Source organism: Brienomyrus brachyistius, chromosome 2 (assembly GCF_023856365.1).
Source record: "Brienomyrus brachyistius isolate T26 chromosome 2, BBRACH_0.4, whole genome shotgun sequence".
Taxonomy (NCBI): Eukaryota; Metazoa; Chordata; class Actinopteri; order Osteoglossiformes; family Mormyridae; genus Brienomyrus; species Brienomyrus brachyistius.
In genome coordinates, this window is record NC_064534.1 from 24,767,278 (window position 1) to 24,791,765 (window position 24,488).

At 39.4% G+C, this 24,488-nt stretch overlaps 1 protein-coding gene and 1 long non-coding RNA gene across 4 annotated transcripts in view; one reads left to right on the forward strand and one right to left on the reverse strand.

The window, feature by feature from the left end:
- Positions 1–1,462: 1,462 nt before the first annotated feature.
- LOC125712778 (uncharacterized) lies at positions 1,463–17,849 on the forward strand. Of its 2 annotated transcripts, none has more exons than XR_007383398.1 (5): positions 1,463–1,698; positions 8,702–8,877; positions 9,159–9,222; positions 11,332–17,495; positions 17,605–17,849. It is a non-coding gene; the product is annotated as an uncharacterized LOC125712778 (long non-coding RNA). The 2 variants fall into 2 exon arrangements; XR_007383397.1 differs by having other exon boundaries at positions 17,467–17,495.
- Positions 6,518–24,488, reverse strand: part of adgrv1 (adhesion G protein-coupled receptor V1) — a 105,552-nt gene continuing 87,581 nt past the window's right edge. For both annotated transcript variants that reach the window (XM_048982871.1, XM_048982863.1), the window contains 7 exons: positions 22,180–22,296; positions 17,845–18,023; positions 15,150–15,307; positions 9,701–9,822; positions 8,652–8,837; positions 7,422–7,599; positions 6,518–6,946 (listed from right to left, as the gene is read on the reverse strand). In XM_048982871.1, the coding sequence (XP_048838828.1) occupies positions 6,828–6,946; positions 7,422–7,599; positions 8,652–8,837; positions 9,701–9,822; positions 15,150–15,307; positions 17,845–18,023; positions 22,180–22,296 (1,059 nt within the window). In that variant the 3' untranslated portion in view covers positions 6,518–6,827. The remainder of the gene's footprint in view (positions 6,947–7,421; positions 7,600–8,651; positions 8,838–9,700; positions 9,823–15,149; positions 15,308–17,844; positions 18,024–22,179; positions 22,297–24,488) is intronic.

Here is a 24,488-nt window from a genome sequence, read left to right on the forward strand (position 1 = left end):
TATCTTCATCCTAAATTTTCTTACCCCAAGCCAGATGGGAGCTATACGGTAGCAAGTAATTAATTTCCTGGGTGGCACATCATAGGGAGGTGTTAGATATTCTAAAGTTAAGTTCTGCAGTTCAGAGAACGGAAGTATTGTATGTTTGTGTAAAAATAGTGTTTCATATTTGACAGAAAAAGAACAGAGCACAGAACAGATTCAGCAAAACAATGGAAAGACGATGTCTACCATCTGAGGCAGTTGAGTAAAACTCAGTTGAGAATTTACTCTCACTCAAAATGTGCTACATTATTATACCAGCAACAGAATGAGTCATTTGCCAAGATGGAGTGTTGCTAGACATGAAATTAGAAAAGCAAAGGATTACATTTCATTACGTGTAATGTAACCTTATCTGGCGGTCACTAAATGCAGTCAGCATGTCATACAAATTTGACAAAGATGTTTACTTCTTTTCCATTCAAAGCCCATGCAGTCAGATTACTTAGCACTGAAATTGCCCATAGAGTATAATTTGGTGTGTGAGTGCCTGCAGCTCCCTGTGATGGGGTGGCATCCCATTCAGGATATACCCCAGCCTTGTGTACTATGTTGCCTGGGTTAGGCTCTGTGACCCCTGTGACCTGAGCTAGGGTAGGAGATGGACGGATGAATGCTTACTTCTTGGCCATCATGTCTTTTATGCTTGCAGGGCCAGGTCATTGAGGACTACTTACGTTTGGAGAAGGAAAGGAGTAACATGGTATTATTGTGGTGAGCGGGCTGGCGATTAGGGAGTGCTGACATTACACAAGGCTCAGCTGTTTCCTTTCTCCCTCCTGCTAATCCTGCTGACACAGTCCCCAGCCCGCAGGAAGATCTCTGGCCAGGCACATTGCGTTACTAAATTACCTGTGGTGCATGTGTGTATGTGTCTGGCAATGGACTGGTATCCCATCCCGGGTCTAACCAAGTGTTATGCACTATCCCCCGCCCCCTCCCCATGACCTTCACCAGGCATAAGCATTTAGATGATAGATGGAAGTTCCAGACTATTAAAATAGATTGTTTTTCTGTATTCAAGAATTCTCACTTCCCCCAGACTTCCTGCGAGAGAGAGGATGAAGCAGGATTTCTTGCTTAATCAGATGACTTGTCAGATTTAAGGTAGTTGGGGCTAAATGTAATTGAATGAAAATAAAGTCCATTTAAACTGGAGTACTGTGTAAATCCAACAAGGTATCTGAACAGGCATGAAATCCTGCTTTGTGATACAGGCCGCAGGGCTCAAAACAAAGTGTTCTGGTTTACGTTTTTTGTCATTTTGATTGGTTTGTTACCCAAAAACCAAGATTTGATTGTTACCCAAGAGCTTACCTGTTCTGTCCTTGCTTCCAAGTTCTATGGTCATGTAACTTATAACAAAGTTCCTCAATTTCTAGGCTATGTCGCAATATTATTCTATGGTGACATTGCTAGAAGATGACCAGACAAGATGGAAGAATAATTTGAGGACAGGTTAATTTCCATGTACATCTGCAACCTCTTTACTAGGAGTCTGGGTTTCACACTGAAAGATCACACCAGCTGTTTACCTACAGTGGAATTGATGACAAAGGGTAACATGCATGCGCAGTGGAGGGGTTGCCATGGAAATGCTAACAATAGGCTCTGAGGAGTCCAGAGACACAACAGACCTGATTTTCTTCAGACAAGGTACACGCTGTTTCTATTACTTGTCGATCACATTGATCCCTGCATATCAATTTCTATAAATACTTAACAGGACTTTAAACTTGGTAGTTAAATAAGTAAAGTATTATTAATTGCATTGTTTTTGATTTTGGGCTTCTATCGAGAACGGTGAAATAAAAAATAACAGAAAAACAATCTTTGTACTTGGAAAGTGGCTGGAAAGAAAATGAATGGATGGATGAAAGGATAGATTTTGCAATTGAATTCAGATTTCATCCTATATGAAAAAGATTACTAAGCAACATATAAATAAATGCTGCTGATCACTGAATGCTATAAAACAGAAGGCTTTCAGTGTCTATATTATTTTGTGGTTGGGGGATAAAGACCTTGGTTCTCTCAGGGACGCTGGAAACCTTTTTTTGGAACAAAGTATTGCCATAGCGACTTTTCCTTATAGGGTACTATACAAGAGGTTATAAAATACAGATATTCCTAAATTTATTCACTTACACCTTTGTCCCATATATTCAAAGGCTCTTAGTATCATTTACAGTTTCATTAAAAACCAATCCCTCTGTGTGTCTATTCTTAGACTTTAGCTGATTCATGTAGCGGTTTAATTTGGTTGATTTATTTCCCCCTGAGTCACAATGAGTCCTGAATCAGCTACACAGCGCAGAATCATCTGCAGGGAACAGTGGTGTTGAGAGTGGTAGTCCAGTTGGCCCCCTCCCATTTGGTCTTCCTGGAGTTTCTCTTAGTTGCATTGCTTCCACTGGTTGGAATATCTATCAAGATTGCACAGGAGCTGAGGATTTGGAGTTATCAGAAGTTCACGCTGCCTCTATTGCATATCAAAGTAGTTTTCTTTGCTCCTAGTTTTCTGTCTACTTACACACATGCTCGCAAATTGTAGTTTGTAGAAAAGAGAAACTCATTTTGGATCACCTGAAAATTTAATTTACAAATCCAAACCTGACATTGTTTCTTGTACATTCCTCTAATACAAAGAGCATCCAGGCTTTTCTCTCCTGACAGAATTGGTATGCATCCCAAAACAGGCTGTATTCAATTGATATACTCATGTACTCTTTTCTACCCAAGTGTTTTAGGATAACAGAGTGTTGCATAAACAGACCATGGACTCTCTTGGGGCTTCAATGTTTGAATGTGAGGATTTTCATGGTTGTCTTGCCTTTATGTTTATGTCTAAATGCTGGCAGAAAACCAGCAGTGTCTCAAGATTTCTCTTCTATCTAAAACCATAAGAAAAACATTTTTAGAATGCAAACGATGTATATGTGTGTTTAATTGAATCCTTCTTTGGATGTGCGTTATATTTTTAAATATAAAAAAATGTATATAGTGATAGACCTAGGAGGATAGCAGGCAAACTTCAGGCATCTTAATATGAGGCATAGGTGCTGTAGGAACCTGGATACCCTCCAAGATTCAGGGGGCTCAGCACTTTAGAGGGGCTCTTATACAGTATGTGTATAATGATGTGGTGGCCCCAAGGTGACATTTTGTCAGGGGCCCAGAAACACTAGCTGCGATCCTGACATGAGGTACTATAATGGTTTCCAATTCTGATATACTATATACTGATATATGGCATCATTTTAGTTTGGATTGCTTGGTAACTATGTTTTTGTATTTGTGTTTACTTGGTATAGAATCAGAAAGGGATTTTGTGTGTCTGCAAAGCAGGGTTTCCTCATTGCACATGGTTTCCTGTGACACAGCAAAGCCTGAGTCACTGGTTTGTCCCCCCCCCACCACCTTCTCATCCCCTCTCCCTGTCTCTCTCACTGAAGGATGAGCCAGTGCTGATTCATGTAATCTCCAGAAGGGCCTTCTTTCAGCATTGCTAAATTAATTAATGGCCACATTCTGATCTGCATCTACTGAATGGATTGATCCTGCCTTTCCAAAGTATATGGGCCATTTAGCAGGCTGTCTCTGCTCTGTCTGTGTCTGTGCACAGCCCCTTACTTAGCATGAATCAGGAGCTTTCGTCTGTTTTTACTTCACACTTTCATTTGCATTGAGGTACAGCAAAATTTATTTGACTAATTCAACTACATGATTTACTATTAAATTGAATCTATGTTTCAATCAAATGCTGATTATTCTAATTATAATGGTTATCTTTGTTTCTTATTTTATTTCTTGTTTCCTGTATGTTTTCTATGACTTTACAGCCTACTAGTAACAGGATTATTGTTAATCTTATAAGAATGACATATACAGAGCCCACAGATAAACGGCACAAGAAGTGCTGTCGTCATGGAGGCAGCTCTGTGCCCTGCTCTGCTTGCCAGTCTCTGACATACAGATTCATACACCTGTTAGTAGCACTTTTAAATGAACATTTAATTTACAGATTGTTATTTACTGAAGTACATAAGATGGACAGCCAGCGAGTAACAACAAGTAATGAGTTTGTAATAATGTAAAAACATTTCCATAACACACATTGCCAATTGAAAGCAGTGCCAAATGGAATACATAATTTGATACTGATTATTCCAGTATTAGGGTATTGCCCTTACAAGAACTCTTGTTCAACACACAAGCAGCAGCAAATCTATCCATGCACAAAACAAAACATTTATTTTATATTCAATTATAAATACAGTATTGTTGGCCCTATAAGTATAGTTAAAAATGCTGTTTAAACTCTTGTCATTTTTAATATATGAACGATCCCTGAACTAGATCTGTGCATTTATCAATATTCATGTATCAAACTCCTGCATAACATGAAAACCCTTTAAAGGTGCATTGTGCTAGTTATTTTCCCCATTCAGAAGCAAAACTAGTACTCATCAGGCATCAGAACTAAACATTTATGAAGGATCTGTAAAGGTAGAAAAAAAACTTTTTTCCCAGGGAATGCCAGAGATATAGTTCAAGTATAAGAGATATAAGTATAGCACTGGCTACAAGATATCCATCCATTTTTCAAACCGTTTATCCTTCAGGGAGCCTATCCCGGAAGCTATGGGCATGAGGTGGGGGAATAACCCAGGTTGGGGGGCCAGCCCATCGCAGGACACACTCACACACCATTCACTCACACATGCACTCCTACGGGCAATTTAGTAACTCCAATTAGCCTTAGCATGTCTTTGGACTGTGGGGGGAAACCGGAGTACCTGGAGGAAACCCCACGACGACATGGGGAGAACATGCAAACTCGACACACATATAACCCAGGCGGAATAACGAAGACATTTACATTAAAATTTGTATTGCAGCCATTCGCTATAAAATAATATTACAGTGTTATAGGCCAAGCATGGACCCTTTAAGATATATGACATTATGCATAATTTTTATGACAAATTCATCTATTAGTTGCATTTATGAGTGTGCATGTGTGTGTGCAAAAAATTGGATTGGCATTGCATCTGTGGTACACCCCCGCCTTGTGCCTTATGATGCATGGGATAGGCTCCAGGCCTCCCCCCACAAACCTGTATTCAATAAGTGGCAAGGACATTTGTGTTAAAATAACAAAGGCAACAACACTATGTTCTGAGGTCTGTAAATCATGGCAGGTGATAATTTACCTGGATTCTTTAGCTCTTTATCTTTTCCTGTGCTGCAGAGTGAGAAAACAAAAAATAAGGAGGGATCTAATTAAATTTTATTTCACTATATACAAATTTTTGTACCTGACAACGTTGATTAATTAAAAAAAGTGAAATATTTGGGACACTTTGATACAGAACCTGCAAATAATCATTTTTTTTATCACCCAGTGATGATAGAACCTAGTATATTCTGCCACAATTTCTAATATTAGACTCAGTGTTTTTGCATTGTATGTAAATTTTAAAGGCAGTAAGTCAAGACGTGCTTACTTATCATCAACAAACAAGGACCAAATTCATGACGAAGTAATGTGCATTTTGTGTAACGTGTCACGAGTTGCGAGACAAAGGACTAATGAACAGGTATTTCGGCGAACAAAAGGGGTTTATTGAACTAAGCAGAAGTAGGGAAACAGACCAGACAATGAGGGAACAAAACAAAAAGATGAATAAGGGGGAGGATGCAGGCAGACAGAAGGAGTGAGGTCAATGGCTGGACAGGAGCTGACAAGACAAACAGGTACTTAAATACAAAAGCTAACAAGGGTAACAAGCCACAGGCAAAGCGCATCAGGGCCACGTTAGGGAGGAGATGGGGGTCAGGTGGACAGGACGCTTGTCATTTTCTGTCTGGTTGGAACGGGTAGCTCAAAATTTTCTACATTTCTCCATGACTTGTCATTCTGGCCCGTTTTTTCAAAGTCTGTGGTTTCCCATCCCACACATCTTACTTTCTAGCACAAATTAGCCGAACTGTCTGTATCCAGTATAAGCTATGAAAAAGACTGACTGTATAAATCATTTCAGCTGGAATAAAAGGGATTATTGTTTTTGGCACGACATACACAATACAAGCGAGTAACATCAGCAAGCTTCCCAAGACTGTCATTTCTATGATTTTTGACCTTCAAGAACTACATTCAGAAGATTTCCTTTCTTTAACTGAAAAATATGAAAAGCATTTGAGAAACTGTCTTAGTCATAACTTTTACAAAAAGGGTTACTTATTATAAGGAATTTTAGATTCTGCTTTGTACAAATGACATTATGCTGTGTAAGATAACCTTGGTGTTGTCTTTAACTGTACATTTAAATGATAAAAATTAGGTGCTAGTGTCAGCCTTGATTCTCTTTCTGTTCAATGATTCCACCGTTAAGATTTCATAATAAAGAAGTCTGCTTGAGTGGTATTTTTTTTTAAATGTGTGATAGAAAATGAAAGCAAACCTCCCATGTAAAACATCATGAATTATTTATTAACAATGCTACACCATCTGACAACACAATTAAGACTGTATATCTATAAATTCTACATGATATTTACATTCAGTAGATATAAGTCACTGAAAAGACAAAAAAAAAATATGTGCATGTTTCAATATACATACACATTCAGGACATACCCAAAAACAGGAATCAAACCACCATTTTCATTGCATCAAACAACTAACAAAAAATCTTTACTAGCCCATGTAGTTTAGCGTAGTAAAAAGCGGTTAAAGTACAAAAATACTGATCTTTTTTACCAATACAAAATATGAGAGGTTAGAGATGTGTGTCTGCAATAGGGATTCTTCTTAGCTCTACAATCTGGGAGTTGGCAACACTGCCACCATCTTGACTCCCATGGATTGACTCCGTGTCACTGATGGTCAGGCCTGAACCTGTAGAGATCACAGACATAATAAAAAAATGAATGTACGGCCAAAAAGTTAATCCACTGGCAAAATGTTAAATAACCAGAAACAGGCAATCACAAAGATTTATTGTTCATATAAATCTAAATTCAGAAACTGGGCTTCTGCTCTTATTTAGCTTGGCAGTTTCTTATACCAATGCATATGCAATGATTACAGTATCAGCACTAACATTTGAACAATATCTTATGGTAAAAGAAGAAAAATTCTACAAAAAGAACATTCCCCAGAACAGCATCCAATCAGTGAGCTACGTTTCCAAGAGTGAGTGTTTGTCGTGATGTCAGCCTAAGGACCCCAGATAAGTTAGACAGCTGTAGCTATCTAGTCAAATTAGACAACTAGATGCACTTTATCGATAATTGCAATGTTTAATAACATTTAATAAACCATTTATGACTTTTATAAATTCATGGCTTCTGAATAGGCCTGTGCCTCTCACCAGTCTTTAATGCAAATATGAGATCATCAAACTCTTGGGATTCCTCGTCGGTGGCCAAATTAGTGCCGATAAAGCCTCCCTCGGTGGTGTAGGCTGTGCCGTTCTGGGGCCCCTGCTTAAACACACTGCTGGGCTGGCTGCTTGGCCTGAGGGAAGCTCGCTCCCAGTCCGTGGAGACCTACAGCAAATGGCCAGTCATACATGGTGCGCATGGATGGAGGCCAATACGAGGAAATGCACATGCTGGCATACACATACAAAACATATATACATGTATACACATATTAACCCATTCAAGAAACCAAAATGCTGATGCAGGCAGAAGATTTCTTGTCACTATTCAGTCTTAGCATTAATAGAAATGTGATAATCGAGGCATGAAAAAAATTGTGTTCTTATTGTCAGTGGTAAATCATTATTCTCTTTATCATAGTAAATGTCATGTTCGGACCGGGGAAACAGGAGCAGGGAGATGAGGAAGCGAGGAATGAGGGATTTATTACAGAGGACGACAAGGCAAGGCACAAAACAGACATAAGACTTCAATGACCGGACTCGGGAAAACATACCTAACGCAGACTTAAATACATTAAACTAATGACAGCAACAAGAAAAAGCTGGTAAACATGGTGAATCCACACGGGGTAGATGGGGGGGTGTGGCAAATGGAAGGAGCGGACGAGCGGGGCATGACAGTAAATTATATAGAGAGATCACAGAAGTTAATGTTATTAAAGGTATAGAACCTTACTATTAAAGCAAGTCATTATTTGAAAATAGTACAGACATTCTTTCCAGTTTATACCATTGCTTTCTCTACAGCTTAGCAAACATAATTATTAACATATGTGAACCCATGTGTTTTTTTTTCCCAGTTAGGAACCGGCAAGCATTGACACACTCTGCTCAGAACTATTACCACCATAGGAACACGCTGATCCCTTGTCTCACCAATGTACATGTCTTGTGTTGCAAATCTCATTTGAACAAAACTTGTGAAACTTACTGTTCCTCCCACAGGCCAAAGACATGCAGCTAAGCTAATTTACTTTGTTTTCCATAGTCTATGCCCTGTAATAGGCTGGTGTCCCATCTAGGGTGTACCCTATGTGGTGCCCTATGTTGCTTGGGATAAGCTTGGCATAAGCAGAATAAAACAAATAAAATACCAAAGATAAAGCCAAAAGATAAACAAATAGGTGAAGAATATGATGGGTATGGCGTTGATACCTCTTCCATGGCACTGATAAGGTTTTGTGTCGATTTGCTGATCTCTTCAGCAACAGCAGGAGTGCTGCTACCCTGGAAGGTGGAATCTGGGCTGCCGTGACCATTCATCTCCACTGTGTAACTAGCTTTCACTGGCCAGCACAGCTGGTTATGCATGATGAAGTACACTACAAAAACATAGAGGCCCTGGAAGCCAAAGGGATCGATGGTTAATGACTAGTTGCAGGTGAGAGAACGTGTTTCTGAAAAGCAAATATGGATTAATCATAAAAACAGACCAAATTTCTTTCTTTATTTTTGACAATCGAACTGCAGGGCCAGTGCCAGAGGAAATCTGCTGGTGGGGTTGAGCATTTATGAATGTTGCTATAAAATTCAATTCTAGTTATTTAACCATAATTATAGTTTTTTACTATATCAAATAATCACATCATCTTTAATTCTTGATTTTTTTTTTTTTTAATAAATGCGAATTATGAAGCAGTTTTGTTTTTATTATTTTTACAGGCCCCCTGCTATCTGGAAACACTGAATACAATTTTTTGCTCCCCTTGCTGAGTGAAGCAAAAAGGTACAAGAAACCCAGATTCACAGATCACTGTGAGATCACAGTGAAATATCATGTAAACAGGTTGGCGTCCTCCAGACCACCACTGCACATGTATTTTATGCATTTATGAATTGCTAAACTTTTTATGTGTCATCTGCTGGCCTTTGCAGACGGATTAGTATTCAGTAATTATATATAATTATACTTGTATGTTATTATAACAATATATATAAATATAAAAAATCATTAAACAAAACACTAAATACATAATGCAAAAAAAGTATAATAACTGAATTAGCCTTGGCTTAAGCAATGGCATATTTTGTGATACCTCAGCGGTGCACTGTGACTGCAGTAAGCAAAACTTAAACTATTAAAGATTCTGAAGAAGTGAATAGGTTATGGGAAAGGACTGTAAATGAAATCTATGAGAACTAGAGATTGAGGATATTGAATGGAAGGCTGCTTGTAACAAACCAGTTTGTAACAAAAGTCTTACCAGCAGGCAGTTGAAAATGACATAAAGGATGAGCATCCACTGGTGCCTGTAAGCCATGTGCAGTCCTCCCCAAAGCCAGACCAGGGACACCAGGGCAAACACTGTCAGCACCATTGGAACCTCTGTAACAAAGAGCACACAGGGCATCTCACACTTCTCACGCGAGTCATAGTCAAGGGAGCACATTCCCAGAAATATTCTGAAAAATTAAGGTAACAGAAGTTATCAAAAAAGGGAGCAGCATGAAGGCATAAACGTTTAATGTAGTTCTGTCGATCGCCAGCTGTGATGTGGGCTGGTGACGTAAGCTTGATCCTAACTCGTATAACTGGCCATGACTGGATAATGTGACTAGCTACTAGCAGTTTTGAGCCTTCCCCCTCAGTTCTAGTGTATCGTTTAGTTTAGCAAATTTAGTTCATTCTTGCCCTGTGTTTTTCCCTGCATGCTGCGTCCTGATGTATATAAACATTGGCCTGTTCATGCTCCCACATGCATGAGGCTTATTCTTATGCTTTGTCCTGTTGTCAGCTCCATATGTATATAATAATCATGATTAATATATGCTACTTTATATTTATATTTATACTCTTTGGGCAGAAGTATTGGGACATCTGGCTACAGGAAATTCTATGGCATCGCATTCTAAATAGATCGGCATCAATACGCAGTTGGTCCCCCCTTTGCAGCTATAACAGCCGTCACTCTTCTGGGAAGGGTTCCACGAAATTTTGGAGTATATCTGTGAGAATATTTGCCCATTCACCCAGAAGAGCATTTGTGAGGTCAGGCACTGATGTTGGTCCATTCTAGTTCATTGCAAAGGTGTTCCATGGGGTTGAGGTCAAGGCTCAGTGTGGGCCACTCAAGTTCTTCTATACGAAACTCTCCCATAACCATGTCTTTATGGACCCTGCTTTGTGTACTGGGACAAAGTCATGGTGGAATAGAAAAGGGCCTTCCCCAAACTGTCCCGCACAAAGCATAGAATTGTCCAAAATGCCTTTTTATGCACTCCCATAGATACACTCCAAAATTGTGGACAGTCTTCCCAGAAGAGTGGCAGTTGTTATAGCTGCAAAGGGGGACCAACTCCATATTGATGTCTATGGATTTAGAATGGGATGTCATAAACATTTTTGTGGGTATAATAGCCAGATGTCCCAATACTTTTGTCCATATGGTGTATATTATTATAGAGCAGAGCTCCCCATATTTGGACTGGCATGCTACTGGGCTGCCGGTTGTAAAAGTAGCACACTGCTACAGTAATGGTCTTAAAGGAATACTGCACAAGATGAGATCATTAAGGAGATGGGATCAGGTACAGCTAGGCTCACGACATGGCTAAACCAACACCAGCTATACACAGAAACTCACTAGGAGACCAGGGCCTGACATGCTAAGTGAGTGATGTAGTCAACCCCCCCCCTCCCCTTTGCTAGGCAACAAGGCTTCAGCATTTCCAGGAAACTTGTACAGGAAAGTTGCTGTAACAGAGACCTGTTATATCTCTGTGAGTGTGTAGAAACCATATGGGGGGAAGTAAAAGGTCATTTTTAATTTTGCTGGAAACATGCAAGATGATCATTAGGCTGAGAGACTGTGCCATTGCTCTCTTCTATGTACAGTTGCTAGAGAAGGTCTACAATCATTATTGAACGCTGGACATCCAGGCATGACCATCTCCGCTATTCACCCATATGGCAAACTGGTAACAAAAATTAATTTTTCAGTTATTTCTGAATTTCATGAATTTCAATTTTCATGAAAATGACATATTGGTTTCTTACTATATCTGCACCACTATCGATTTATAAATCATTAGCTTTTCTAATAAATGCATTATTTATTGGAAATATAACATTTAAGACTGTATATTGACTTTAGTGATCTAGGTCAGGTAAAAGAGTACAAACAATGAAAGGTCAGAGTGGTGAAATTAGGTCTCTGAGTGGTTGAGGCCAGCAGTTGTCTGGCCCACTTCCCACGAGAGGACATGCTTCTCCAAAAAACAAAGAGAGGGGAAAAGGGCTGATGAGATGCCCAGTCAGAGGGCTGGCTACGTGCCTGAATGCCTGTTTGCAGCTGCTGCTCCCACAGGGTTAAGCAGACTTTAAAAACAACACTGTGCTTAAGCAACAGCCTGAGGTATAAACAGGGATTATCGCCATGTGGCTCTTGGAATCGGCTACGCCAGCCTTTGTAGTGCTAAGCTTTCCTACAAACGGAGTCAAACCGGCTCTGAAATCACCTTTTTCATTAGTAATCAGAGACTCTTTTTTTAATATCATAGGATACCAAGTTTCTAAAAAAAAAAAAAAAAAAAGTTAAGACCAGGAGTGTGTCATCGGAATAGAACAGCTGCTAATGACGAACAAGCAGACTGGTTATCGGATGGGACTGCAATGAAAAACAGGCCATGCATTGCAGAGAAAGAGTGAATAGACAACAGGCCCAGGTTTGCTCTCTGCGCCCAGCTCTGCATGTGGATGGTCGTCTTCTCCCTTCCCTACCTATCTAAGCACATTCCAGACTTTGGCTTGGGAATGTGTTCACACTAATCAGGTTTTTCAGACTCGGTGTTGACACAGACTGCAGAAATACCATGGACATTGGTATTTTATAAAATGACTATTAAGAGCTTGTTTCAGATTAATTAGTAGGTTAACAAGATTATTTAAAACAGTTGTAAATCCTTGGGGTGAAACCAATTTTTTGAATTTATGCAGTTCTCAGCATAAGAACCCAAATTCCTACAAGATAGCAGCTTAACAGCAAGAAAAATATTAAATCTTAAATGCTATGAACTCTGATCATGAGTTCACGATAATTTGAGAACAAACTCAAATCTAATCCTGTCTGGCACAAGCCTATCCATATGATATTAAATCTGCACATAATAGAAATTGAGTTCTTTAAATACCTACGTGGACCTGATTTAATTCACAGTGCTGATACTTAACTTATAATGACATAGATCTTCACACAGGGAAGGAATTTATATTTTGAGGGGTTAACCGTTACTTTCAATAACAGACTAAAATGCATCTGTGCTTATTAATATGTCTTAGGTCGTCCCAGCCCTGTCACACAAGCTTACACACAAAGGGGGGGGCAGCTTGATTGGGTGGGTTTACACCTTCATGACTGGGGGTTCGGCACTGTGAATGGATTTTGCATCTTCTCTCTGTGGCATGTGGGTTTTCTCTAAGTATTTTGGTTCTTTCCCATTGTCTAAATTGGGGTTTATAAACATCTTATACTGTATGTGCCATGTGGTGGACAAGCAGCCTTGTGCTACCAATTACAGGCTTCAGGTCCCTCTGTAACCCTGACGTGGATATAAGTGATCAGAGGGTGGATGTATGACATATTCCATACTTATATCTGTACAAGAAAGCAGTAAGACTACTGTACACATGGTTAACCTTGTTCATTTATGCATTCATTTATCCATTTTCCAATCCATCCAAACCCTCATCTCCGGACTGAGGCAACAGTGCTACCAACTGAGCTCACATTAATGTCATGGTGAATATCCACCGTATCAGCATCTATACCATAGTCCTGAATGTTTTTATGATTAATAATGAAACCATAAATGGGTTTTAAGGTGTTCTACAACCTACAATCTACAACACCTAACAGCAGTAACAGAGTTAGACAGAAATTTTCAATGACGCATACTATTCTGCTCATGACGAAATGTTCTAGGGTTGTTGGTGACTCAGCACATTTTATTTTTAGTATCATGATGTTCACTGCCAGCTGACTATTGAAAATATGCAATAGATGAATGCAATTACAGTATATGCATTGAGCAAAGTATCAACTTTGCCATTTAACAGAATTGGTTTGATTTATTAGTAGTTTCATTTAAGCTACAGGAAGTAATTTGAAGTACATTACAAAAAAGAGCTTCCATATAACTATTTACTTTCAGGTGCATTTACTGTTATACATCTACAAGTACATAAACATCTGCATTAACAGGCATTTACATTTTAAGAAAACATAAATAAGAAACACTTGTTGACAAAGTACCTGGTCTAAAAATGTATTGACTCCATAACCTTAAAGTTTCCCTCAAATAACAGGATCCTTTGTCTTTGGTGCTATACAGTACAAATAAGTTAAAGTATTACTATGAATATAGAGGAACAAAAAGCTAAAGACTAAACCTGAGGTAGTACAATGCATCCATCCATCCATCCATCCATCCATCCATCCATTCATCCATTTTCTAACTGCTTATCCTGGATAGGGTCACAGGGTGCCTGAAGCCTGTCACATGGAGCATCTAGTTGGGGTACACCCTCCGTGGGATTCCAGGCCATCGCGGGACAATTACATACACGTACACACACACACACACACACACACACACACACACACACACACAGAGCTAAACTTTACATTAGATATATGGTAAATTCTGTATCCTAAACATTTCCTTAAAAGGAATAAACATTTTCGTTTGGAAATAACATAGATTTCTTTAGACTTTAAAAAATAGCCTTCTATCAGAGCCCTGAAAATATTCTTTTGATTTAAGTACACAGGATACAGTATTTATGGTCTGGCTGTAAAACAAAATGGGAACCACGCCCACAAACAAAAAATAAGAATATTATCTGGCAGATCATATTTTTGGAGGCATATTTTGTGACTGTCTCTATACTGATGGGGTTGTGATCGGGTTTGAATGCAACACAGTTTGTCCTGGAAATGTCCATGAAAAATATTTGCTAAGTCATTCTTAGTGTTGTTATCTGGGGAACATATTCACACTATGCTTGACTTTTTGAAATTCGTGCTGCTGAGTGGTGAATACCTGGCAGCATCCCATAGTACCTGCTATTTACAGTGAGGACATAACAAGCAAAGCTAGCATACATCATTCATCAGTTGTTGACTGTCCTGCTCACACACACACACACACACACACATGTGCACACACACACAGACACACAGACACAAGTCGTGTAATCATATCTTTATGGGGACTGTTCATTCACTTATATGGGAGAAATGCTAACGGTAACTATGACAACCTTAACCCCTACCCAGCCCTAACCATAACCATAAGTAACCAAACAAAATGAAAGGGTTTTTACATTTTTAGTTTTTTCATTGTAGTCACGGATTTTTATCAAATGGAGTTTTCCCATATGGGGACCAGGAAACTGAAAAAAAACAGGTATTCATCACGTTGTGGGGACATTTGGTCCCCACAAGGTAAGGTATACCTGGACCACACACACATACACACACACATATGGACACTGGCACCACAGTGCATTTTGATATGAATGTTTTCAAAGGACCAAAAAGACCATTTGTATGTTACCATTCTAATAAAATAAATACCATAAAGCCGCAAAGGCATTCTTGTATAAAATATATTAGACATGATTTGGCACTGGAGTTCAAGATGGACACCTACCTGCGCTGTTGGTTCGCCCTCGAAAGACGTCATCATAGGCCTTCCACTGGTGGGTGACTTGATAGGCGTGAATGAACACCACAAGCACACCCACCAGACAGATCAAGGGCACAAGCGCTGCTGTACAAAGAGCTGCATACACATTCGGGATGAAACACCTGTGGAGCAAAAACACCACGCACCAGCCACTGGATCACTCTGCTGCAAGGCATTCCTTCTGTCGCCTCACATCTCAAACACTGCATCTGCAACCCATCAGTGGGTAACGTAACTTGACCCTTTAACAGCTGCATAGACTGATAAGCAATGCTTTCTTATTGTAAAGGGAAAACAATTTGAACATTCATCTTCATGCGGGACTCAGTACTCATAACAATCTGGTCATTTTCATTCATCATTGAGAAACAGAAGCAATGAAGCCTCCACAATATTTACTATCTGGGACTGGACAGCACATGGGACTACAGAATGCATAATCTCCCAGTAAACATAAATATAATTTGTATTTTGTAAAGGCTTAAATTTACTGTACTTTCCATGAATGGCTATTAAAAGTCTTCAAGCGACGACTCAAAACTTTTCTTTTTCAGAAATACCTGACGTAGAACTTCTATATTCTTTCTCGACTCTTATTCTGGTGTGTGTTTAAAAAAAAAAAAAAAAAAAAAATTCTGCACTACTCAATGGAGTTCTCAGAGATAGTATTCATAGCTTGGGTCCTTATTGAGCTAGCATCGGAAATTCATTGCAGAGTCTCAAAGCACTTATGTAAGTCGCTCTGGCTAAGGGCGTCTGCCAAATCCTGTAAATGTAAATGTAAGTAGTACCCCCATACTTCAGTATTATTGCCTTGAAAATGAGGCTTTGCTACTGTACATAGATTGGCCAAATGTCTGTTGATATTGGAGATCTTGCACTGCTAGACCTTGCATTAGGGGACAGTGTGAGGGTCAGTGGGCTACATCTCTGTGCCTGTGATCAGAAGCTTGCTGGTTCAAGGCTGGCCTCGGCACATCTGTGACTTATTGAGCAAGGCCCTTAATCCCCAGCCTGAGTGCCATAACTGGAAGCTGCCTCTTATCATCAAGCTTGCTCTCATGGAGAGCAAGATGAGGGAGGTGAAAAGAAAATTTCCCCACAGGGATCAATAAAAGTATCTATTATTATTTCAATACCTGGTGTAGAAAATGACATTGAATGTTATTTCATTCTTGGTTAATCTTTTACTTTCTTCTGTGAACTTAATCTCACTGTTAACTGTCATTGCAAGCATTCTGGGGAACTGTCAAATGGAGTCCATGTTAAGCCAGGTAGTTTATCTTGGCAGCAACATAACTTGGCATGAGCTAGAACTAGGCAGTAACTAATTTTATGGAATTAACACTGATATTTTTATTAACCCACATCTAAATCCCACACCCATGTCATGTAGAGGGCAGCAGTTAACCTAGTAGTTCATGAACTGCACTGATGTCCAGAGTTTGCTGGTTCCTTTTACTATGCACGACTAATTTGTTTATTTCAAATTTTGTCACTAAGAGGGTAGGAAAATGAGATAAATGCCATTGTTTAAATTTCTTGTTCAGAAGTGACTATTAATGAATCACAAAATATTAATCACAGGCTGACTCCGTTTATGAGATTCCAACCTTTTTTTGTCTTCAATGCTTGTAATGACTTTTACTAGATTATTACTCTGCAATTACTTGTAAATATATTTGCTCAGTCTATTATTGTCATCTGTTGTCTCATCCACTGCAATATGAATATGTCAGTGACAGTAATATATAACTATAAATGAACCATAAGCGTCAAAGAAAACCATGATATGACATATTCTGCTGTCATTTTCGGAGAGCAATTTCACAAAGGATGATTGTACTAGCTGCAACAGAATTTGCCATCCAAATGCAGTGTTCAAGAAAATGTGTCAATCAGCCTACAAAGTTAAACTGAGCAAACATGAACAGAAGGGAATGTAACTTAAAATTGCATTAAACTTCCCTAAATTACCTATGAACTCATTTTAGAGAATGGTAGTATGGAATTTGATCAGGTAAGTTCCTGTAGAAAATACTGCAATTTATCATTTATTATAATGTAATTTATTTATTGCTGTCTTTAAAGTTGCTGGTGTTTTGCAGAATTACAGGTAGGTGTAGTAATGGATGGTTAAAAGTGAAATATTGGCAGGATTAATAGAAGTAATCTTTGGTCTGTGACCAGCTTTCCCACAGGCCTCTACTTTTGTGTTGTGATGCTGGGAATTTCAGAAAAGAGTTTTTTCTTAATCTAAGGAATTTATTGTCATCAACAGGATGTTCCTGCTATTCTGCAACCATGCAAGTAAGAAAGTAAACTCTTCTTTTTGGCTGTGGGAAAACTGGGTGAGAAAAAAGTGATATTTTGTTATGACACAGCGGATATCGGCATAATGAGATATTGTATTTCACAGGGTCACTTCTCACAGAAAAACTGAGATATGTACAATAAAGTTAAAAAGAGAACTCCCCAAGAACCATCTGAATCTTCCAGGAAATAATCAAAGACGACTTTTCCCAAGAGACATGCAATAGATCTGAATATTTCATCGTTGTGTTGGGGTTGTCATGTTTTATTCCAGAGACAGATAACTGTAAAACCAGAGAGACCACTAAGAGTTTTCCCTTAGGCAGCTCTGCCATCTGATACTTACACATCTTCATGCACCAGCCCATAGACGCTGTGGATATTCCAGGCATAGCCACCAAGCAAGACAATAACCAGCACCATGATGACCAAAGCAGGCGTGCCCCAGCTGAGCAGGAAGTAGAGCAGATAGCGGCGCTCTGTGTGCTCGTCATTCATCACCAATACCTGCCAGAAGTTCACTGCCTATGGTAGAAATGGAACATAGTAAATAAGACCACAATGCAAGAAGAAACACAAGAATTTGCTTTAGACAAGGAAAAAGAAGTGGATGAAGACATGGTTCAAGTCAGACTTTGCCGTTCTACCTTGGTTTTGTTGTTCTTCAGCATACCTAACCTTGTGACATAACCATAAAACTGTAGTTGCCAGTTTCTTACAATTACTATAGCTGCTGTTTTGCAGTTTACCATATATCTTCTCTATAATACTTCAAAGCAAGGGTAGGCAGCCCTAATTCTGGAGTAGTGGTATCCAGCAGGTTTCCTATCCTGCATGATTAGTTGCTACCTGCCTGAGACCAGGTGTGCTTCATCAGAGACCAGGTAGGAGAACTTGCTGGATACCGGCACTCCATACGTAGAGTTGCCTACCCCTGCTTTAAACCTATGCTTCAGTGTGCCTTATGTATCTTTTTAATGTAACAAAAAGCAGAGTATTATTGATATCTAAAGATTTATCAATAACAACAGATGACAAACTGACACTGTTACATAGCATAAGAAAAGCCAAGTGTTCTTTTGGTTGTTAAAAGCAGCATTTTCAGTCACTTGGTAATGATTTAATTAAGGGATGGTGGCTACGTGTTAGCTTGTACCCGGCTCCAATGGAAATTAGAAAATAATAACACTGCCTACCCACAACCCCATGGCTGTCCAGGAACTCCGTACTCACAACCATTTCTTATAACAATACTTCTGAATAACTCAATACAGTTAAAAGTGATATTTCATCACAGAGCAAATACACCATCAAATTTGGGAAAATGGAAACTAACTTGATTAATAGGTGATAAGTACGTTAAAAGAAAATGTCAGTTAAAAAAACACGTTGTTAAACTGTGGATGATAGAATGTCAGCACAACTATAGTTTGCATTATCTTTGTTTATGTGGAAGTCCTCTGGGTACTTGCACTACGAAAATGGGGTTGGCCAAAGTGGCATCTATAAATTGCCCATAGTGTGTGTGTGTGCTCTGCCCTGGACTGGCATCCCAACCAAGGTATGCAGAGTATGCAATTAGTGTACTTAAGGACTGGAGAATGGTTGCAAATAAATAAAGATGAAAAAGCTTACATGTATTTTACATTGCATATATTTCTGTATTTCTGTAAAATCTGTAAATATCTAAGTTTATTTTTGGATTTTTAACCAACTCAGAGGAGATTATCAAGTGCTTTCATACTGATTAGTTCCACCTGTTTATTGGTCGCTGCAAAATGTTAATGCAAAAACATCTTTGGGAATCCCCAGAAAATCGACATTTTTGCTCCCTCCCAGCAAAAACATGGAATAGGATTGAGAAACACTGTATTAATGTATGCATGCCTGTTAACTTAGTTTTTATGAAAGCTCCATTAACCTGGAATATACCGTTGAAAGCAGGCCAAAAGCACATAAGGGAAATGAGTTGAGTTTGTTTAACCTGTATTTTGTGTTTATCTGTTGTCCTCATTCTGCTGTGTCCTAGTCTACCCCAGTAAACTGCAAATTTTATAAGAAGCGTGCTCCTTGTTACCAAGTTGCATGGTTGTCTTTGTCATCTGGTCTCAAGACAATCTCAGACCGAGTTTTGCACTGAAAACTGTTTTGTTTTTAACACCAAAATACTTTCCAATGTGAATCACCGTTTACCTTTTCCTCTGAAAAAATGGCTCAATTACTTCCATGTGTTTTCCTCATTTCACAGGACAGCACTGAAGAATTTCCTCTTGCTGTAGCAAGGCTGCAGCTTTTATTGCATTTGTTGTACATTTTGGTCTTTTAAAAAAAATAACGTATATTAAAAATGAAGTTCAGTTAAAAGTAACTTGCTTTGTCTGCAAAGTGAACTAATGTCAATATTTCAGAATTGCAATGAATATTTTGTGTCAATGAAGAATTCCTTCCTTATAGTTTCCATTTTCCTAGTAAATAAGGAAATACAAATATCTCTGTAGCAAAAACATGCTCTCAGGACAGTATACAGGAGGTCGGGGGTATTCTGTCTTAGAACTACCTTAACTGTGTTATTAAAAATGTTTACCAACCAGCAATGAATAGAATGCAATCATACAGAACTATATTTGTTCCCACTATACTCCCAAAGACTTGTACCCGCCGCACCTGCATTAAGCACAGTGCCCATCTAGCCCAGGTGATTCCCACGCTGGCTCACCTGAAGACTACAAACATTTGTAGCTCAAGTACTTGTTTAATTGGCAGGGATTCAATGCACCTGGCTCTATCTCTGTCCCACCATACTAAGTATTTGGTTTCATGATCTATTTTTTCCAAGTTCCCACTCCTTCATTTTTCCCTTCCGTTTTGCATTCACTTGTTTTCCCTGAAATACCATTATCAACTTTGTTACTTTGGCCTGTGTTTGTACTACAGATTTGGATCACAGTTTGGGTCTTTATTTGTCTTCGTTGCCTTGTTGACCTTTTGCCTACTTTATTTCCAGAATCCTAGTCTGTAGTCTTGGACCTCCCACACTTGGATCCTCTCCCTGTCCAGACATTACATTCACATGCCTATATCTCTATCAAACATATTCTCTGTGTGCAAGAGAGGAACGATTATGTATGAGATTGTCAGAGAATTTGACAGTAAAAAAGAGAGTCTGAAACGGAAGCATTCTGTCCTGCATTAGAAATATGCATTAAATAAATAGAACAAAGTGCGCAAAAAATAATGCGGTTATTATACTGGCATATTTCAAATCCACTAAATTATATTAAATACATGGCAAATGCTGCATCAGCAGCCAACAGTCACTATATCTGAAACTGTTGACAAAGGGATCTTTTTTTAAATATTGCTGGTGGTAGGATAAATGACCATGCTGAAGCTAAGGTATGTCATGCTGAAGGCAGCAGCAAGCATGACCACCGCAGTACAAACCCCAGCAGTACATCTCCAGATGGGCTTCAAAGCCAAGGACATGGTGGATTACAAGCTTACTACTTCTTTTTCAGTAAACTAATATCTGTAAATTCTAATGACCAAACCAGGTTTACTATGTGCATGATTAAGATAGACAATTGTGCTAATGAGTTAAGTTAAGAGACCTTGTGAGTTTATGTAAGGAAGATTTCACTCTTGACATTATGAAATGGGCATAAAATGCTATGATTCACTATAATTGTTTAGGGGTTTAAACATTGTAAAACCATTGCCGGATCACCTGACAACACTTGAAGGACAGTCTAATTGATTTACACATCCGGTTAGTGTTTGAATGTGCTATGTATTGGACTCAAGTTTGGCTCAAGGTGTACTCTGCATTATTCTCTGTTTTGATAGGGACAGGTTCTGGATTAGAGGTGGCATGGTGGTGCAGTGGTTAGCACTGTTGCCTCACACCTCTGGGACCTGGGTTCGAGTCTCCGCCTGGGTCACATGTGTGTGGAAATTGCATGTTCTCCCCATGCCGTTGTGGGGTTTCCTCCGGGTACTCCAGTTTCCCCGCACAGTCCCAAAACGTGCTGAGGCTAATTGGAGTTACTAAATTGTCTGTAGGTGTGAGTGTGCCCTGCAATGGGCTGGCCCCCCATCCTGGGTTGTTCCCTGCCTAGTGCCCATTGCTTCCGGGATAGGCTCTGGACCCCCCGCGACCCAATAGGATAAGCAGTTTTGAAAATGGATCTCTCTTGAGCCCTCATATTGAGAAAACAAGAAGAAAAGCAAAACACAGAAAGTATCAAAGCATAAGAGAAATACCTTAAACAGAGGTAATTACAATAACTTCATTTTTACACATTCATAGTATTATTGAAATGCTACTGTATACAGGCCCTCAATATTTCCTATTGTCTCAAGCTGGCCTTATTGAGTAATGCCTGTTATCCAGTTTGCAAATGCAATCTATTACTGCCAACACAACCATTAGAGTCCTATTACATGTTGTTTTAAACCAACAAGGCTTTCTCTTTGAAAAACAGTGACTTTTCATCTGTCATTTAAGAATGCATCTGACAACACTTGGCATATGGATGAGGAGAGGCAATTATATTCAGTTTCTACTTTCTCATGGTTATGAATTCATGTATTTGCTGTGCCTTCACTGTTCCAACTTCTACCTACTCCCTTGTCGGGCAGTGTTGAGATTTGAAGCTTGCCGACAGGTAGCAAGACCTACCTGGACTAGCATCCAGCTGAACTGGCTGAGATGGAAGTAGTGGGAAAACAGCCCCAGCGCGGAGCAGCTTTCGATTGAGAGGAGGCGGCCCCGAAAGGCCGACACCAGGTAGCAGACCTGCAACAGAAATGCAGTGAATCAGCAGTGCCATAAAATAGCCTCTGAAGCCCTCCAGCAGAATGCGATTTCTCAGGTAAACTGTGCGACTGTCGAGCTATTCATACTGTTAGAAAACAGAGATCGTAGATGGTGATGAAGTTATATCATAACCATAAAGCTGTATGGAAAAAGAGAAAACACCAGAGACCACTGCCAGGGACAAAAAGTATACAATGGGAATGACAAGATAAAACACAGCACTGGAAAGGACAGTGAGTCCTGAATTGCCAAAGGAGGGAGACAAAGGTGTCCATGTAAGGAGACCATGATGAGCTGCTTATACTGTAATACTGCTAACAGAATTGCCCAAACAGCTTTTTTCTTGGTTTTCCGGTAATAGTTGACATAGTTTACATAACAAAAAAGGTAAAGCCATTCATATACATACATACTGGCAGCCCGGTTTTTGACATCTGGGAGGTTATGTAAACACTATCATGTAATAAAAACTGGCAAAATCTATTTCAGCTTGTTTTGTTCCCTATGCCTCACCCTCTCCCACAACACTGTATTCTGACATTGTTTCTTGGGTACTCCCAGATGGTCCATGTTTTTGCTCCCGTCCAACTCCTGGTACGTCCCCAAGGACAGGATTGAGAAACACTGCTCTAAGAGATTCGAAGACAGATGGATGAATAGGTATTTAAGATGTTCTTTATTGATCCCAGGGGGGAAATTCTTTTAAAGAGCCTCTGACCCCAGTGGGTGGAGTGGTGGCTATGAGGCTAGGGATCTAACCTACCAATTGGAAGGTTGCTGGTTCAGATCCCGTGAATGCCTGGAGTGATTCTTCTCCATTGGGCCCTTGAGCAAGGCCCTTAACTTGCAATCGCTTCATCCTGGGTATGACGTTAATCTACATCCAGCGCTATAAGGAGGTCCTCCAACTTGGGGGGTTGGTGACAGGATTGGTACTCAAGACCCCCCAAAAAATATATAAAATAGAATAAAAATAAAAACTCTCACTGGTACACTGGTCCACTCGGACTAGTGTGGTACTGAGGTATCGCCTACTACATGGCTGCATTCACATCCATCACACCAGAACCGTACCTGCTCAGGGAAACCATTCTGTACCACATGAGAAGGCAAGGCTCTGTCATCTTGATCTTTAACAGCACATTGGAGCTTTTTTACATGTGCTTTACTCACGTATGTAGAGAAACTCATGAAGCATACAAGAGGATTTTTCAGGAGGTTCATTTGGTTTTCACCAAACAACAAGAATAATCATTCTTGGGAAAATGCAAAATAAGGTCCATATCTTGACCAATCAAAATTATCACATGATTAATATGATCTGAGTGACACACAGTCCCTTTGTTGGAGAAGAAAGGTAACTATTCTGATAACGACAAGGGTATCAAAGAAATCCTCCAGGAAGCTGCTGAAGAGTCAGATTCGGGGAAACCATTATTTGGCAAACTAAACTATGCCAAGGCCAAAGGCTGTGTTTGCCTCTGCCATTATAAACAAACTTTTAAAATATTTCACCCGCGGTTCATGATGTCCTTACCTTTTCTGGGTAACAACTTGTTAACCAGGAATACATGACAATATTACTTACTTACTGGGCTACTGTTTTATTACTATTATTATTATTATTATTATTATTATTATTATTATTATTATGCTGAATGTGGGCAAGGCTTTTAAAAAGCAGAGAAAGCATAAATACAAGGAAGCTTATTAGTGAATCATCCACTGGTTTAAAATTTGTAAATTATTGTAGGGCAAAGGTATGTAGGTCATATAATGTTATGCTGGTCCTTCTTTGGAAACCTTAATTACTTCTGTTTATCTTTTTTGCTAACCATGGGCTAAATGATTTATATGCAATGGGGGGGGGGGGGGGTGGTTTTGACCCTCTCAGGTGGACTAGCCAGGTGTACAGATTCACTAGTTTTAATTTGCTCCACCTGCACCCCTTCCTTGGCAAAATTAATGCTCTAATTTCAGCAACTCTGAACCCCCTTGAAGACGCCCAGAGGAAAGTAATCCCCATCTACTAACAGTGCAGCTACTACCCCATCCCAACTCAGCTCCTGCGTTTTGTTATGTCGCGGGCCCCACCCATGCCAAGTGCTCCTATAATCAGCTACAGCCTGCAAGGATGATAAATTCCTGCATAGAGACTACTTCCTTCCATG